Source organism: Phyllostomus discolor, chromosome 15, assembly GCF_004126475.2.
Source record: "Phyllostomus discolor isolate MPI-MPIP mPhyDis1 chromosome 15, mPhyDis1.pri.v3, whole genome shotgun sequence".
NCBI classification, from domain to species: Eukaryota; Metazoa; Chordata; class Mammalia; order Chiroptera; family Phyllostomidae; genus Phyllostomus; species Phyllostomus discolor.
The window spans coordinates 22,878,430-22,897,317 of NC_040917.2; the positions used below are offsets into that span (position 1 = coordinate 22,878,430).

An 18,888-nucleotide genomic window follows, 5' to 3' on the forward strand; every position below is an offset into this window, starting at 1 on the left:
TTCGGAAGGGGCGGGCCCTGAGCGAGGGGGCGGGGCTTCCGGGCGCCGGAGCGGGCCGCATCCGGGCCCCTCGCCAGTCCGGAGCGAGGGCGAACCAGAGGAGAGGGGCGTGGCTCGTTCTCGGGAGCTAGTGGTGGAGGCCCGGGCGGCGCGGCGGCGGCGGCGTGGGGGGTCCGAGCAGTCCCCGCGCGTGAGGCCGCCGTGTTCGGTCGTTTCCCCGCGCTGAGCAGGGTTCTCCCGGTGGCGGTGGCGCTGCGGGTCGGAGGGCCGGCGCCCAGCACAGGTGAGGAAACCACGGGAGGCCCGCGGGGGCCCTTTGTGCAGGCTGCGCGACTCCGCTGGCGCGCAGGCCTCGGTCGGCCCTCCGGGTCCCGCGCCCCGCATCTTTGTCGGAGGCCGAGGAGACGCGTCTTCGTCGCGCTCCCGGCCTCTGCCCCCTTCCAGGCCGCGGAGGGGACCCGGCGCCGCTGGGGGACATCCTCCCTCGGCAGGGCCTGAGCGCCCCGCCGGCGGGACCCGGAGGGCCCGACTTCCTCCCGCGCCGCTTCCTCCTCCTGCTCCGTGCGCGACCCCCTCCCAGCTGCGCTGCCGGCGTCAGGCTCGGGATGAGGGATCTCGGCGGGAAGGCGAGGAGGCTTTATATCCCAGAGGGAACGACGGGAGAGATGGAGTCGGGGACGGACGTGCCCTCTGGGTCCCCGGGGTGGCGGACAAGGTACGGGGACGCCTCCGAGGGAAAGGAGGTTGCAGAGAGGTACCATGTTGGTCTGAAAGCATTTGTAATGGTTCCAAGACTGAATGACGAGCTAGACCCAAAATGGCCATTTTCACGAAATCGCCCTCATTCAACAGGCTCTCGCTGGACACTCGTGTCGAGGCGAACACGAGGTCATTCAGAGCACATTTATGCAAAAGGGAATATAGTCCGTAATGACTGTGTGTGGTTCTAGGTGGGCACTGGAAACACGAGGGGGGCACTTGGTAACGTATAGGATTGTCTAACCCTGTGCTGTACACCTGAAACCATACAACAGGGCATGAACCGTCAACTGTAGCTGAAAAAAAAAGTTTTCTTTATTTATGCATCACTCTTTAAACCTTTTGAGTTCCAAGAGGAGCCTTTGGCTTCCAGGAAAACTATTTGAGTGCATAAAACTCAGATTTCTGGCTCCTCAGACGACCCGCGTCCTGGCGTTATAGTGAGCTTTGTTTTTGCACTATGAGAAGGCACGAAATAAGCACGTTAATATTTTGTTTATTTACTTTTAGAGAGGGGAAGGGAGGGAGAGAAACATCCGTCGGTTGCCTCTCACTGTGCGCCCCTACAGAGACCTGGCCTGCAACCCGGGTATGTGCCCTGACTGGGAATCGAACCGGAGACCTTTAGGTTCGCAGGCCAGGGCTCAGTCTACTGAGCCACACCAGCCAGGGCTCGAGTGTCTGATTTAAAAAAAAAAAAAAAATGATGAAACGTTCCTGAGGTTGGTCCCGGGGAGTCTGCCCTTTCGCTGGAAGATGCCAGTTCACTCTCTGCCCTGTAAATGGATCTTTAGTGGGAAATCTGTGAGGGGCAGGGGTCTGGCTTATATCCTTAGGAACCAGACTGAGAATGAGTGTCCTCGGACCCCTGGGCTGCTGGTGGTCCTTTGTGGTATTGCTGCCGTGGTTTCGACAGTGTGTTCTATGCTAAATCCATCAAAACCAGCAGGTATTTGAAACCCAGGTTAACATGATGCCTGTTGAAGAAAGACCAAACTGAAAACTTTAGCTCTTGACACAAACTGAGAATAATCAGAAAGGGGGGTTAAAATTCCTTTAACTTTGTTAACATTTGTTAACATTTAATCTTAAGAGTTCATGTAAAAATCCAGATTTCTGGGCCTTTGAGAAAAAGTTGGAAAGCTCTGGCAATACTAGGCCTATACCCCATGGCAACCGCTTGGCTGGAGGTGCACGCCATGAGGGCGGCAGGCTTGGCTTGGTCCCCTCATGTCCATTACCAGTCTGAAGGATACAGTGCTTTGAGTTCGTGGCCAGTTTCAAGTTGTGGCCCTGCTTGTAGTAGTATTGAGATGTCTAGTTTCTTCCAAAAATTTTAATTTATAGAAGTTTACTACATTTAGCGGTATTAAATTCTTTGCAGTGGCTCCCTCAATTTTTTTTTATTCCCCTCTCATGCAAACCTATGGGCCACCTGCAGCCTTCACCCTTAGTGAGAGAGGTAGCGGTCAGTGGGCCAGTCTCCTCCTGGATGCTGTGAAGCTCATTCTGTCCCACGTCTTCTTGGGGCTCGCTCCCTCCACCGCGCCCTTTCTCTAAAGCTGCGCTTCTATAAGGGAGTCGTTCGCCTGTGAGGTCTTTCAGGCCGCATCCCTCCTCTTTTCACTGGAACCACTCTGGCATTTTTCTTTCCTCGTCATCCTGTTTGCCAAATCCAGGGATCCTTTTCTAGCTTTATTTTGCTTGCTCTCTGAGCATCTGACATTCCCAGTTATTCACTGCTGGAAATTCTCCTCCCTGTGTCCATGATACCACTCTCCTGCTTTTAAGTCTGTGTGCCCCGCCTTCTCTTTCTATTTTAAAGGACCTTTTCTCCCTAGCTCTTTTCTTATCCTCACGTGAGGACACGCTTATTGACTTTATTGATTTTAGAGAGAGAGGAAAGGAAAGAGCGAGAGAGAGAAACATCGATCAGTTGTCTCATGTTTGCGCCCTGACCGAACCTACAACATAGGTAGGTGCCCTGACTGGGAATTGAACCTACAGCCTTTTGGTTTATGGGATGGCTCTTTAACCAACTGAGCCACACCAGCCAGGGCTTCTCCCTAGCTCTTAATTCTTAATATTCACCAGGATTCCACACAATATAATGAACAAGCGTGAGCTTTTATCATCTTCAAAACAAAATTCCTCTTTAAGCTATTACCTTATCTGTCAGCGTTTCTTTACAGCTCTGCCAGTATAATTAGTTCCTTTACTAAAGTCTGTCTAAAGACACAGCACAAAATTTCAGAAACCCCTTTCTGGAATGCCTGCCCCCAAACTTTATGTGGCAGTTTTTCAGTTTGTCTTCTCTGCAGAAGCCTTCCCAGATTATTGAGACAGCATTATTTTATCCTCCCCTATTGATTCATAGCACCTTTCCATCGGACATTTAATTACAGTTTGCTTTGAATTGTGTGTGTATTTCTGCTTCGCCAAATAGAATGTGACTTCCCTGAGGACAGGAAAAAAATTTTAAATCTTTTTAATGGAACAGAATCTTCCTGTCTTGCCCACAGTATGCAGTAAGTACTGGTTGGGGTTTTTTGTTGGTCACGTTGTATTTTGTGTGCCATGGGGAGAAGCCCAGGGCACTGTAATGGAGTGAACAGGCAGGCGCTTAAGGCTTCTGGGTAAACAGCTACCCTGAGTAAAAGCAGTGCAGAGGGATAAAGTGGCGAGGGATTGTGGTTGCTGACAGCTGGTTCTAGTGGCTTTGCTGGCAGACTTAACCATTGCCACACTGTCCAGGTTGTGATTCGTACCCAATGCCTATACCAGTCACGTGGCAAAAGGGTTGAGGGCATCACCTGGGAACCTGTGATAAATATACAAATGCTTAGGCCTCACCCCAGGCTGCATTAAGAAAGAAACTGTAAGAGCAGTGGTTGGGGTCCACCTGGGGGTGTGTGTGTGTTTAAAGGTTTTATTTATTTTTGGAGTGGGGGAAAGGGAGGGAGAAAGAGAAGGTGTGAGAAACATCCATCCAGGGTTGCCTCCCAAACGCCCCCAACTGGGGCCGAATCTGTCACCCAGGCATATGCCCTGACCAGGAATTGAACTGGTGCCTTTCCGCTTTGCGGGTCGACGCCCAACCCACTGAGCTGCACCAGTCAGGGCCATGCTGTGTTTTCACCAGCACTGAAAGTGGTGTTGCTGCGTACAGAGTTTGCAGACCACTAGCTAAGGGCAATCACGGGGCTCTGGGCAGGCCTGGCCTCCCCCGAAGGACATTGCTGCCAGGAAGAGGTCAAGAGGGAGTGGGAGTCGATTAGAAATAGGTGCAGGTTATGCGACCAAAAATATCTACTGAGTTACTCAGGAATAAAGATCCTAAGATCTTAGGGTCCACTACTGTTCCTGCTGTCCCTAACCCTTTTCTCCTCCACCTGGGCCTCCAGACCTGATGCTGAGCTGCGTGCGGAGTCTCTGAGGCAACAAACAAACTGTGCCTCAAAGGTGTGACTTCTTAGTTGTTGCTGCTGATAATCATACCGTCACTTACTGAGCTTTAAAAAAAAATTAAATCAAAAGATTTCATGGCAGATTTCAATAAGCATAGATTCATATTTCCCTTTTTATGTTTTTACTGTGTCAATCTAGCAAGTAACATTTTGCTTTTCGACAGGTTTCCTAAAAGACAGAAAAATGGGTGACTCCATAAACCAGTTGCAGCCACTTAATGAGAAGCAGATAGCCAATTCAGAAGGTGGATATGTATGGCAAGTCACGGATATGAATCGCCTACACCGGTTTCTATGTTTTGGTTCTGAAGGCGGGACTTACTATATCAAAGAGCAGAAGCTGGGCCTGGAAAATGCCGAAGCTCTAATCAGATTGATCGAGGACGGCAGAGGCGGTGAAGTGATACAGGAGATAAAGTCGTTCAGTCAGGAAGGCAAAACCGCCAGGCAGGAGCCCATGCTCTTCGCGCTGGCCATCTGCTCCCAGTGTTCCGACCTGAGCACGAAGCAAGCGGCCTTTAAGGCTGTTGCTGAAGTCTGTCGAATTCCCACGCATCTCTTCACTTTCATCCAGTTTAAGAAAGACCTGAAGGAAAGCATGAAATGCGGCATGTGGGGTCGCGCCCTGCGGAAGGCTGTCGCAGACTGGTACAATGGGAAAGGTGGGATGGCCCTTGCTCTGGCTGTGACAAAATACAAACAGAGAAACGGCTGGTCTCACAAGGATCTGCTCAGACTGTCACATCTTAAACCCTCCAGTGAAGGTAAGCATGACGTCTTTGGGCAGGGTGCGGATATCCAATAAATAACACATTTATTTGACATAAAACATTGTGTAGTATTTTCTAGAAACACCCTTTCATTCTCAAGACATACAGATTTAACTAATTCAAATATGTTTAATGCCAACCTGGAATTAAACACCTGCCACAGGCAATCCAGACATGAACAATCAAGAATCAAATGACACATTTACAGGTTGATCTTCTGCACCCTAAAATGTCACCCTGCGGACTGGAATGCCCATCCAGGTGACTGTGGGCTCTGACAGCAGCCTGGAGGTGTTCGGTTGTGGTGAGCAGCGCAGCTGGGGGCCAGCAGATGGCAGATGGCTGGGCTCTGTTGTCCCTTCTCATTTGTTCCCTCTCTGCCCTCCTCTTTTTTTAAGTTGGGAAAACAAAGTAGAAGACATGCTCACATGAAACATTTAGTTACTTAAGAAAACATAAGATTTTGCAGTAAAATTCTGAAAGATAGCAAAAGTCATAATACTTCAGAAGTTTCTGCATATGAGTTAGCTTTCGATCACATTTTTAAATCAGAGTTCAGAAATAGCACATGAGCTCAGTCTGTCTTAGACGTGTGTTTTATTTGACCTACACAATATTTTAGTGGGAAATGAATTCCTTACCAACATCACATCAAATAAATCAGATGACACCACATAAAAGTCCATTTTCTGGTTTCTTTTGAAGATACATTTTTTGGGGCAGTGCTAAGCAAGCACTTGGCTAAAATATTTGTCAGGGCGTAGTCTCTTGGGTTTAACCCCTGTCCTGACCGCTCTCGATCACATCACATGCCCTGCTCGATTATTTATTTTGCCCACCTTTTCTCCATAGACTTTCAAATTTGGTAATTCCTTCCCTCTTGCCCCCTTTTGCAGAAGTGGAAAGTAAGGCCTAGATCAATCCCACACCACTCATTGGCAGAGCATAGGCTACAACCCAAATTTTCTCAGCCCCCTGCCCCCAATCTAAGCTGTTTTGACTGTTAAAAGAAAGCACGTTATTTTCCTTGTTTAAAATTTGGCCTATAGCCCTGGCTGGTGTGGCTCAGTGGATTGAATGCCAGCCTGTGAACCAGAGGGTCGCAGGTTTGAGTCCCAGTCAGGAGACTGCTGGGGTTAGGGCTGGTTCCCAATGGGGGCCATGCAAGAGGTAACCACACATTGATGTTTCTCTCCCAGTCTTCTTTCCTATCCCTCTCTCCTTTCCTACTCCTCTCTCTAAAAGTGTTTTTTAAAAATTTGGCCTATAAAGTATTTTATTGGCTATTAAAATTACAAATTGCCTCCCTACCTGTCCACATACACTTATCTCTACCATTCATACATATATAATTATCAGCTAAAAGGGACGATTGAATATGAAATTAATTGAAATAGATCTGTGCTTTGGAGAGTTGTTCTGAGATTATGTACCTAAAATAAGCCCTGTCTACCAAATTTCTAACGCTGGTGTCTCCCAAAATAAACCTCTACAATAAACTGAAAATATAGTAGTTTTATTTCCAAAGTTTCATATTGAAATAGTGATAGAATAAGCAAAGTTAACTGACTATTTGTTCAAGTATTTGTTATATCGTGGAAGCCAGCATCACAGATTAAAGAAGCTAATTCCTGGATCCCTACTTAGGCCTTTCACATACGGCGTTCTCAGTAAGCATGTTTTTTTTTTAACCTACTAATCCTATCTGTCCTTTTGATTCTTTATTTTGTTAAAGGACTTGCAATTGTGACCAAATATATTACTAAGGGCTGGAAAGAGGTCCAGGAATTGTATAAAGACAAAGCACTTTCTGCAGAGACGGAAAAACTATTAAAGTACCTGGAGGCTGTAGAGAAGGTGAAGCGCACGAAAGATGAACTGGAAGTCATCCACCTGATAGAGGAGCACAGGCTGGTTAGAGAACACCTTCTGACGAGTCACTTAAAGTCCAAAGAGGTACGGAAAGTGGGACATGTTAATGGTGTGTGGTTGGACTGATTTATGGTGTATCAGAAAGATAAACTTTGGGGAACTGTATATCCATTAATTCTTTATCAGGAGTATTTTAAATATACTTTTTAATTAATGTTTATTTAAAACATCTAATGAAGTGCCCAGATGTAGTTAGCATTCAGTAAATGTTAAAGAACAAGTTAGTTTATCTGATAAAACTTTGGCCAATTCACACAAAGCTTTATTTAGAAAGTACTCTGAAACCCAAAAGAAAGCCTTGGAAAATATGTTATTAATATTATTATTGGTACAGGTATGTTATACTGATTTATAACTCCTGACGTTTCTGCCTTTGTTACTGCAATAGGTGTGGAAAGCTTTGTTACAAGAAATGCCTCTTACTGCATTACTAAGAAACCTAGGAAAGATGACTGCTAATTCAGTGCTTGAGCCAGGAAATTCAGAAGTGTCTTTAGTATGTGAGAAGCTGTGTAATGACAAACTGTTAAAAAAGGTAAGCATTACCTTTATTAGCTACTACCGATTGAAAACTTTGACTCCTAATTTTGGAAATGCGGTAAACATGTTATAGGTGTTCTGAGACTTTTATCATACCAAATTGCATTTTGACCCTGAAATCTAAGATGAATATGTCCTTATCTTCTTTTTTTCTTTATGAAATACATCAGCTACAATAACAAATATAATTACTAGTTTTCATTTGAATTTTGCATTTACTAGTTGGTCCGAAGGGTGTAGGTTGTTAAGCTTAATTTTGCATTTACTTTCTGTCTTTGTCTTATTTCTAGGCTCGTATACATCCATTTCATATTTTAGTTGCATTAGAAACTTATAAAACAGGTCATGGGCTCAGAGGAAAACTGAAGTGGCGTCCTGATGAAGAAATTTTGAAAGCTTTGGATGCTGCCTTTTATAAAACATTTAAGGTGATGGTTTGATTTTTGTTTTAAAACAAATGACCCATTTACATAGGACTCTGTATCTTCTGTGAAAAAAGAAAGAAAAAAATTATCTTCACCCAAGGAATGTTTATTGATTTTAGAGAGAGGAAAGAAGGGAGGGAAACATTGGTATGAGAGAAAAACATCAACCAGTTGCCTCTTGTACCCACAGTGACTAGGGACCGAACCTGCAACCCAGGCATGTGCCTGACTGCGAATCAAACCTGTGACCCTTCAGTTTACAGGACAGTGCTCCAAACAACTGATCCACACTGGCCAGGGCTGCAAAAAATTTTTTTAAGATATTAATAGTTTGACTAATTAGATATTTATTTGTTTTTTCTTAGTTCATGTAAAGGTGGATATATAACTAACATTGTAAGTTTATGAGTAAAGTATTTCTCCCTACCTTTGGGCAATACCCATTATCCTAAGATCATTTTGATAAGAAATTACCAGATTTAAAATTTTGCATTTTGGGGGAGTCCTTAACTTGGTCCTCTGTCCTCTGTTTTTCCTGTTAAGCAGTAGTGTATCTCCTATGTCTTGATAAGAAGTGATTTTAGGGCTGAAAATCCTACTTCAGAGCTATAAGTTAAAATTTTACGTTTTAAAAATCTCTTGCTATTCAACGAAATACAACCAAATTCAGCAGCATATTAAAGAGATGTACAAGTGAGATTTATCCTCAGAATGAAAGGATGGTTCAAAATATGAAAATTAATCAGTGTATTTACAACAAAATTAAGTAATGACCACATGATCATCTCAGTTGCAGAAAAGCATCTGATAATGCAAAAAAAAATGTACTCAGTGAACTAGGAATGGAAGTGGTCTTCCTTAACATGATAAGGTCCATGTATAAAAAACACACAGCGCTCATTATACACAATGATGAAAGATGAAATCTTTTCACCTAAGATCAGGAGCAAGGTAAGGATGCCTACTTTTCCACCTAAATTCTACAAAGTACTAAAAATTCTAAAAGTTAGGCAAGAAAAAAATAAAAGGCATCCAAATTGGAAAGGAAAAAAAATTACCTCTGTTCTCAGATGCCATGATCTTAAATATACAAAACCCTAAAGAATCCATAAGAAACTTCTAAAACCTAGCAAAATCAGCAAAGTTGCAGAATACAAAAGCAACAAGCAGAAGTCAGTAGTATGTCTATATGTTAGCCCTGAACAATCCAAAGCTAAGTTAAAACATTTCCATTTACAATAGCATCCAAAAGAATAAAAGACTTAGGAATTTAACTATGAATATGCAAAACTTATACCCTGAAAACTAACCATTGCTGAACGAAACTGAAGTCATAAATGGAAAGACTTGATACTCCTAAGATGACAGTGCTACCGAAATTGGTCTGCAGTAATAGACTCTTAAATATAACACCAAAAGCACAGGCAAAAAAAAGAAAAAGCAAATTGGACTCCATCAAAATTTAAATCTTTGATGCATCAAAGGACATTAAGAAGGTGAAAAGAAAACCTGCAGAATAGGAGAAAGTATTTGCAGGTCATATATTTGATTGGGCTTTAATACTCAGAAAAATATAAAGAATGAGAGCAAGTGTTGCAGGTTTGATTCCCAGTCAGGGAACATGCCTGGGTTGCAGGCCATGACCCCCAGCAACTGCACATTGATGTTCCTCTCTCTCTCTCTTTCCCTCCCTTCCCCCTCTAAAAATAAATAAATAAAATCCTTTAAAAAAAGTGACAACAGTAAAAATACAAAGAACCCATTTCAAAAATGGGCAAAGTGCTTGAATAAACGTTTCTCCAAAGAAGAGATACAGATGGCCAGTAAGTACATAAAACAATGTCAACATCGTTGGTCATTAGGGGAATGCATATCAGTACTACATGAGATACCACTTCACTCTCGCTGGATGGCTTTTACTGAAAAAGCAAAGGTAGTGAGAATTGAAGCTGTCGTGTATTCCTGGTGGGAATGTAAAATGGTGCAGCCCTGTGGAAAACAGTTCGGCTGTTCCTCAGAAAGTTAAATGTTGAATTACCATACCATCCAGCTATTCCACCACTTACGTACGTACCCAAAAGAACTGAGAATGGGGACTCAGATACTTGTACACAGATGTTCATAGGAGCATTATTCACAGTAGCCAACAGGCAAAAACCACCCACGTGCCCATCAGCAGGTGAATGGATAAACAAAATGTGGTAGTCTGTCTTACAAAGGGATGGAATTAGAAACATGCCACAACGTGGATGAACCTTGAAAACTATGTTAAGTGAAATGAGCTAGGCACAAAAGGACAAATACTACATGATTTCACTATATGAGCTAGCTAGAGTAGGCAAATCCATAGAAACAAAGGGAAGGTAGAAGTTGCCAGGGACTAGAAGGAGGTAGGAATGGGTATACATTTTTTATCTGGGATGATGAAAAGCTTCTGGAAGTAGATAGTGGTGGTGGGTTACATAACGTTGCGAAGGTACTTAATGTCACCAGACTGTGCAAGTAAAAATGATTAGAAAGTAGCCCTGACTGGTATGGCTCAGTGGATTGAGCCCCACCTTGCAACCCGAAAATTGATTAAAAAGTAAATTTTATGGTTTTTTAAAATATTTCACCCCCCAAAAATATTTTTTTTTTTTTTTAAGATTTTATTCATTTTTAGGGAGGGAAGGGAGGGAGATAGAGAGAGAGAGAGAGAGAAACATCAATGTGCGCTTGCTGGGGGTTATGGCCTGCAACCCAGGAATGTGCCCTGGCTGGGAATCGAACCTGGGACACTTTGGTTCCCAGCCCGCGCTCAATCCACTGAGCTACGCCAGCCAGGGCTCAAAAAATATTTCTTGATAGAAATTCCTAGTTTACTTCTGAAGAAAAAAGTTTTTAAAAACAGAAACATGATAACTTGCTTAACTAAAATTATTGAGTAGGCTGTCTTCCTTTCTTTTACCTCTAGTAGAAGCTAAGCATTTTTTAATTAATGTTTTCAATCACAATTTACACTTGGTGTGATTTTATGTTAATTTCAGGTATCCTGCACAGTGGTTAGACAATTCGTATACTTGACAAAGTGTTCTCCTGATATTTCCAGTACCCACCTGGCACCACACATAATTATTCCAAAGCAAAGCATTTTGAAACACTTTTCAAATAATTTGCAAATCAGAAACGAGGCCTTTTATGTGAGAGAATTTTTTAAATGAAGGATAGGTCAATATGTTTTGCTAGAAATTTAATCTACTTAAAATTTCTGTGATTGCTTTTAATTGTTTCATTTTGTTTTCTCTTCAGACAGTTGAGCCAACTGGGAAGCGTTTCTTGCTGGCTGTTGACGTCAGTGCTTCTATGAATCAGAGAGTTCTGGGGAGTGTCCTCAATGCCAGCACTGTTGCCGCGGCGATGTGCATGGTGAGGGCACTGGAGGCAGTTTCTGCCACCTTGCAGAGGTGTTACTGAGTGGCAGAAGTGTACGCTTAAACATGGCCAGGAATTAGGTTTTCACTAGTTTTCATCCATTTGGCATATTTGGCACATTTTAATTTTATGTAAATGCCATTTTGTATCAAAAATAAGTAGAGTTTTAAGTATATTGTGCATAAACAGGGTCCAGCACAAATAATGCCACTTTTTTATTACAAAATCTCCTATTACAAAATCATAAGCATGTAATTCTAAAATGTAACAATGTCACACTCAAGCAAGCCATTTGCCATTTTAGGTCAAATGTTCAAATTAAAGCTATAAATTATTACATCGATACTTTTTACCTACCAGCCACACTCAAGCAAGCCTTACTTCTGCCAGATGCTGTATGTATTTTTGGGTATGCTTATATAGTTACGTACACTTAAATACTTAGGTAAAGACAGTATAGGTATATTGAAAAAGCATATCTAAAGAACAGTCAAATTTTAATTTTACAATGAACGATTAAATATTTTTGAGGAAGAGGAGAGTATTTAGAGAAATTGTTAATGACTGGAAGTGCAAAGATCTGGAACCAGTAACAGTAGTTAGGTTCCAGGCTCATTGTCACTGAATAGCAATTAAATGAATCATAGAGGAGATTCTTTAACTTCTCTTCTGTGGCTTCTTCCTAGTTTGTGAGAGTTTGTGAAAGTACTTTGAAAGCTGTCCTACAGTTCGAAAACACAGTATGAGTGCAGAAATAAAATAAGCATCATAACACATTTCCTTTACAGATGAAGGTTTATATACTTCAGGATACTGTATTTCTCTCAAATCTGCTGAAAATTACTACCATTGAATTTTTCAGGTTGTCACACGAACAGAAAAAGATTCTCACGTAGTTGCTTTTTCAAATGAAATGGTACCATGTCCCGTAACTACAGATATGACTTTGCAACAGGTTTTAATGGCTATGAATCAGGTAAAAAACTAATTAAGCTTACTTAACGTATATTACATAGTAATTTTGTTATTGATGTCATGCTTGGTATTAATAAATTTGTAAGGACAGATTGTTTTATCTCAATTTTCTCATGAGCATAAAGTAAAAATTTATACAGGTTTTGGGAAGGCCTTTGTATTCATTCTGAACAAAATGATTATGTAAAAAATAGCACCTTTAATTATAAGTGTTTTATTATTCAGACATATCATTACAGAAACTGCGTCATTTATTTTTTCTCGTGTCTTGTTCTGAGTTAGATCCCAGCAGGTGGCACTGATTGCTCTCTCCCAATGCTCTGGGCCCAGAAGACAAACGCAGCTGCTGATGTGTTCATTGTGTTCACTGACAACGAGACCTTTGTCGGGCACGTCCACCCAGCTGTTGCTCTGAGGCAGTATCGGAAGGTGAAAGACATGTTCTAGTACTCTCTCTCTCTCCAGACAAGGCCCCGTTCTCAGACATCCACTGTTTTCCAAAGGAAGATACTGACCGTGTACAACACCGGTACTGGACTCAGCAGTACTTAAAATAAGAAAGATTGGCTACGTGTACATAATTTATTTCCACCAGTTTCAGTTCTGTACAGTAATAAAAGTATCCTTTATAAGTGATATTTTTTATAATCAGAACATTTCTTTTACCATAACTATAAACTTTAATGGTTCTTTGTGTTCCTTGAAAAATTAAAGTATCATTTGTGAGGTTCATTGAGGGACTAAACAAAATTAAAGCAAAGCTATAATCCATGTTTTAAGGTATGTGGATACTTCTGTGTTCTAATCAGTGCTCTCCAGTTGAGGTTTCTGAAATGATGGCAGTGTTCTGTATTCACACTGTCCAATACAGTAGCCACTAGTCATGTGGGCTGTTGAGCTCTTGACTTGTAGCTAGAGTGACTGTCAGTAGAAATAGAACTTGACGAAGAGCAGTGGTTCCCAAAGTGTGGTTTCCCTACTGAGCAGCCTTAGCATTCCCTAGCACCTTGTTAGGAATGCTCATTCCAGGACCCCAGGGGAGCCCTGCCAGGGCAGAACTCGGGGTGGGACTGCGCTTCACAAGACCAGCTCTTTGAGACCAGCAAGTGGGAGAACAGAATTTGGAGTTCAGATAGCTGGGTTCTGAATCCTCTGAAATGTATGTATTATACACAGTGAAGTTAATAATCCCAGAGAAGTAAATATTTTCCTACATTTACTCCACCTCCACATACACTGCCCCAGTGTTTGATATGTTGGAAAGATACCTAATGCCCCCGCATATCCTGACAGGTTTGGTAAGTACAGGGCCTCTCGGCTGCTCAGGAATGGATTCTGTGGCCCACAGAATGAGTAGTATAGAACAGAGAAGCGGAATTCCAGGCAGGCTGTCTATAAAATTTTATTTTCTAGTCTTCTGAAGATCACATCATCTAGCCCTGAAAGACTGACAAATTTTATGTAGAGAAAAAATATAAAGAACTTTGTAATGAGAAGCTGTAGTAGAATTTTAAGTTTTAATTTTGGAAGTTATTTGCTTTTGCTTTCATACAATTTTTTTTACTATGTGTTTTGATCTTTACTTACAGAAAATGGATATTCCAGCTAAATTGATTGTTTGTGGAATGACGTCAAATGGTTTCACTATTGCAGACCCAGATGACAGAGGCATGTTGGATATGTGTGGCTTTGACACTGGAGCTCTGGATGTCATTCGAAACTTCACACTAGATGTCATTTAACCATAAGCACCAGCCTGATTCAGGTGGCCCACTGCCATTGGTGATCTCACTGCAGACATGCAGCTACTTCCCAGCTCATCTGAATCCCGTGAAAGATGTGAAGATGATGGCCTAGTATGTGTGTAATGGGAGGTTTACCTTACCAAAAAGAAAAAGAGGGAAGGAAAAAATAGATTAAGCCCAAAGTTCCTTCTGTCTGCTAAATAGCAGCTGGGAAGTAGCTTCAGAATACACTGCAGCTCCCTCTAATAGAGAACTTCTTGTTGATCAACACTGTAAACTGTCCAACAGGTTTGCTTTGGTAAATAATCACATTTGTATTTAAAAGAAGAGCCAAATTTGTAAGTAGTTCCATATCATGTCACTTATTTGAAAAGTGCTTAAAAGTTTTCTTAAATGTTTTCACTGGGAGAGGACAGCTTTGATCATGTCCACATTCTCTGAAGTGCACTGGACCACGCAACTGTGATGGCGCATCCGACTCCTCTGTACACTTTATACCAAGGGGCTAACACAGAAACCAAGATGGTTGATTAAGGTATGAGTGGGTTTTCACAAATTCCTTTAAGATTTTTTAAGATCACATAAATAGCAGCTTTCTTATTCAGTGAAAAATACTTTGTGTTTTTATGTTTTATTTACTCTTGTAGAATTATTGCCATTAACCAGAAACATAACGGAAGTTTCTGGGAAGGGGACTCCAAAGTGTGTGGCAGCTGAGGAATTCTCTTTGGATTGTTTCATTTGTCTTGGCATATTTTACTGCTGTGACTTGAGGGTGTGACTTGACAGTTTCCTCCAAGTCATAGCAACATAGCCACACAGAGTCATACTCTTTTTTTTATACCTTTAGGTGAAAACAACAGAAAGTGTTTCAGCATTTAACTCACCCATTCATAATCTGAAAGTATGACAAAATCTCCACTATAATCCGATTAGATTTTTCCTTACTGTAAAATATTGCTCCAATTTCTTTTAACTATTTTTTTAGCCAAACTGTAAATGGGTTTTAGATATTTTCTAATTGTAAACATGTCAGTGGCCTCTTTGTTATTCATTGTGGCAAGGCATTCTTTTTTGATAGAGTAAACAGTAATAAACTAGGTCTTTCAGATTTGAAAGGCCATTTTTGAGTAGCGTGTTACCACTAACCAGTCTGTAAGAAAGTATTTTTTTCTACTTTATTTGTGTATATTAAACTTCTTTTCAGTATGCTAAAGTGCATTATTTTCTTGAGCAGATACCCCTTCTTTGTGGGGAGGTTTAACCTGTTCGAATACCAGTTCCTTTGCTTATATCATGGTTGTTTAAGCTTACACAAAACTTTAATGTTTATGTACTTTTTAGTAATTGACAATTTATGCAGGATTTTAATAAATCCCTTATTGCGTAAAAAGGCAGACTAGTAAATGTAAATTGTAGTCTTATGTGCTTGGGGTTAAACCAGAGGGTTTGTGTTTCAGGGTTTAGGGGGGATTTAGTAGTGTTAGAATTTGTATAAGTACTATGTTCTTTTCATGGGAAACTTGGTCTCCGGGGGTGACAAGAAAATGTTCCTTTCAGACTTATTTGCTATATTAATGCTAGCTCTTTTATGTAGACTTCAAGGAAACATATAGCAACTTGTAAATGTTGTGATTTACCTGAGGCTTTGGAGTCAGCACAATTAGTTAGCAACCCTCCCGCAACAAAAAAAAAACATTGTTTCTGATGTCATTTTGTTTTTAATCTTCTATCAGACATTGGGTTTAACATCTTAGCTGTTGGTATAAAGAACCTAACAGAATTGTGTTATAGTCCTGGAACTCAATGCAAATGCAAGATCTTCTTAATTCAAAAATCATAAAGTATTCTAACTTTTTATTCCTAATTGAAATAAAAGTATACTTCCTTCAGTTATGTACCATTCCCATAGTGTTTTCAGGCAGATTATTCAGGAATATTCATTATATTCATAATACTAAATCAGAGAAGTAAGGTTAGATGTGACCTTTTTGAAGTATTTAGCTTAGTTGAATTAAACGGACTAGGATATGGTTTAAGAAGGAAGGAAGAAAAAAACTGAAAGGCACCTCAGAAGGTACCTTTATTTTCAAATTTGGGAAGAGCTAGAACAAACCTTTGAAATGTAAAAGTGATTTTTTTTTTCTTTTTTAAATTTAGGTTAGGGAGCTAGGTTCCAAGAAGTGTGGCTTTGGGACACTAGATCTAGAAATTTTCTTCCCAATATTCATATCCCCACAAAATGGGAAAACACTGACTTGCAAGAGTAGGAGTGAAAACAGAATTATTCAAGACTTGTATCTTTTAGGTATTAAGAAATAATGTATATACATGATTGCTGTAGGAGTAGAAAAACAGAAATTGTAAACATAACTTTTGTAGTTCATAGTAATCCTCAAGCACAATTAATGTCTTAATAATCTATGTTGCTATATAATACAGTCCTATAGAAAAATAAAAAACTTTACCTCATTATGAATAAAATATACTCAAGCGATAAAGAAGTTTATTTTCTGAATTGCTTTTAGGATTACTGTTCTTTAGTATTTACGGAAATGTTGCTTAAAAAATCTTAAGAAAAATTAATAAACTCTTACTTCCTAGAAAATATGTAAATATTTTCAGGATATAACTATAATTAGTAAAACAAAAATTAATCTTAAAATTTCTACCCTTGTTGAAATTCTTTGAAAATTCCATTAATTAATAATGTCATATTATTTAGTGTAGTATTTTATAGGTATGTCGTTGAGGAATTGCTAGCAAGTGGAATTCAGTGTTACCCCTTTGGAAATTTTTGGTTTTTCTAACCTACTGTGCGACTGTAGAGCCCAATTTCACCTCTGTGATTCAGTTTTGTTATTTTTACAAAGTAACATCTGATGTTTAGATCATAGGAAAATCATTTTTAATATCTGTATAAAAGTTTAAATTGGGAACAGGTCTTGCAATACAGATTAGAACTTAATGTATTTTTAAAGACAAAATGTTTTAGGAAAATAGACTCAATAATTTCTTAAAACACTTCTCCAAGTGGGAAAAAGTGGAAGAAAAAATTTCATTGTAAAAGTATTGACTAAGAAGTCACTGTTCTCTGATCAAGAGAAAAAAGGGTTTATTCCAAGTCCAACACCCCTCCCACCATGGACCTAGAAAAACAAACTCAATACTCTTGTCTAAAAAAAGGGAGATGCTATCAACAAACATTTGCTTAATCTTTTAAGATAACAGGGAAATTACAAACAACTGAATGCTATTTTATCAGGAGCTTTATTTTTCCTCTCATTTTGAGATTTTGCAAAAACAATGTAGAATTATTTTGAAAATATAAGGGAAAATTCCTGAATCAATTTGAGGAAGTGAGAAACATCTATAAAAGCACAACGAAGCTACATCTAAACCATAAAGGGAAATCAGTATGATCACTTATTAGGTCAAATTAAAAATAAGGTCTTATTCACAAGTACAAATTTCTTGGTGACATGTTTACAGTAAATAATAAAAAAAAGAAAAATTCTACTCCTGTATACCATAGGTTTGGACTGATTTAAGGCAGTATCCTTTTAGAAAAGTGTCATGTAGCCTCAGTGTAAACATGCACAAAGAATTAGGAAAAGGGATAAGGTAAGCTGTGAGATTAGTTGCATTTACTGTATGGATTTACTATTTCCCTAATATTAGCTAATCTCTTATTTGTTGGAAGACTACTTTTATACTTCTATTTTTCTTCTAAAAGTCCTTCTGATATTTTTCTCTTCTGTTTTTCTTTTTTTCTAGTCTTGTTCTACCTGGGTAATAAAATGAATGATAGGAAAGTCACCCATATTAAGGTTTAGGGTGAATTTTACAGATTGCATTTTGTTCCATACAGATTTACGATCATATTTTTTTCAAATTAATAATGGGAAGGCCTCTTGGAACAATATATTGTTATAGTCTTTCCCCAAATCCAGTTATGTTGTATACCTTTTGTTAGATATTTGCATAAATTTTGTGGCCTTTGAGTAAGATCAGCTATTCAGCCTTTGTTTGCAGTTACAGACAGATGTACACAGAGCACTCTTGATCTTCACATTTGCAAAATGAAAAGGCCACCGTCAGAATCTTTGGTGTACTAAGTACTTCACTGAGCTTACACTCATGACAACTTCTGGCATAGAAGGTCTTGTAAATAACATGTTCACCTTCCACAATTTTGGGGGCGGGTCAGACCATTTTATTGAGGGTCGAAGGGGTGGGAGAATGAGATCCGATGTGCTCGGCCTGTCTGGGATCTCCCCAGCTTCACAGCTGCAGAAAGCTCACCTTCAACATTTTTTTAAATTGGTGAGCTTTTTATTTGCTTTTGAAAAATTATTAAGACATTAGTTTTTAAAATAATACTGTGGTAATGTTTTTCATGTAAAAAACTAATGGAGTGAAGCATACATGCTATTTGAATAAAATTATAATAAATGACATATTTCCATAAACCCTGAAAAGACCAAATTATGTAGAAATTGGTAGAAACATAAACTAGAAGAGTTACATTAAAAAATTGTATTACTGAAATTAGGGTGATAATTTTCAGTGAGAATGAATTTTGTAAATACAATAAAAATGAAAATACACTAAAGCTATTTGTAAACCTAAAGAGATTTTTCTCTTTGTTTCTGTTCACCACCATGTGTCGTATTAACCTTATGAACACATATTTAATTTTAAAATTTATTTAAATTTCAGTACTTTCAGAAGTTATTAGAATCTGTGCTTGCACAAAAGAAATAGTAAGTTAGCTGGTTTTGCTTAATGAACCCTTGGATTATTAACGGTGGTGACTGAGGTTAAAGGCTTACTATTTTATGTTAATTGGAACTTTTGTTTA

General features: G+C 39.8%; 1 protein-coding gene across 2 annotated transcripts; it reads left to right on the forward strand.

Annotated features, from left to right (window-relative positions):
- The first annotated feature begins 80 nt into the window (after positions 1-80).
- Positions 81-17,197, forward strand: RO60 (Ro60, Y RNA binding protein). Of its 2 annotated transcripts, none has more exons than XM_028531228.2 (9): positions 81-283; positions 4,391-4,990; positions 6,732-6,952; positions 7,317-7,463; positions 7,759-7,896; positions 11,182-11,298; positions 12,167-12,280; positions 12,562-12,708; positions 13,869-17,197. In XM_028531228.2, exons 2-9 carry the CDS (start codon positions 4,411-4,413, stop codon positions 14,019-14,021), a joined length of 1,617 nt encoding a protein of 538 aa, XP_028387029.1. In that variant the 5' UTR covers positions 81-283; positions 4,391-4,410; the 3' UTR covers positions 14,022-17,197. The 2 variants fall into 2 exon arrangements, with proteins under 2 accessions (XP_028387029.1, XP_035871997.1); XM_036016104.1 differs by lacking the exon at positions 81-283 and adding an exon at positions 1,326-1,348.
- The last annotated feature ends 1,691 nt before the right edge of the window (positions 17,198-18,888 follow it).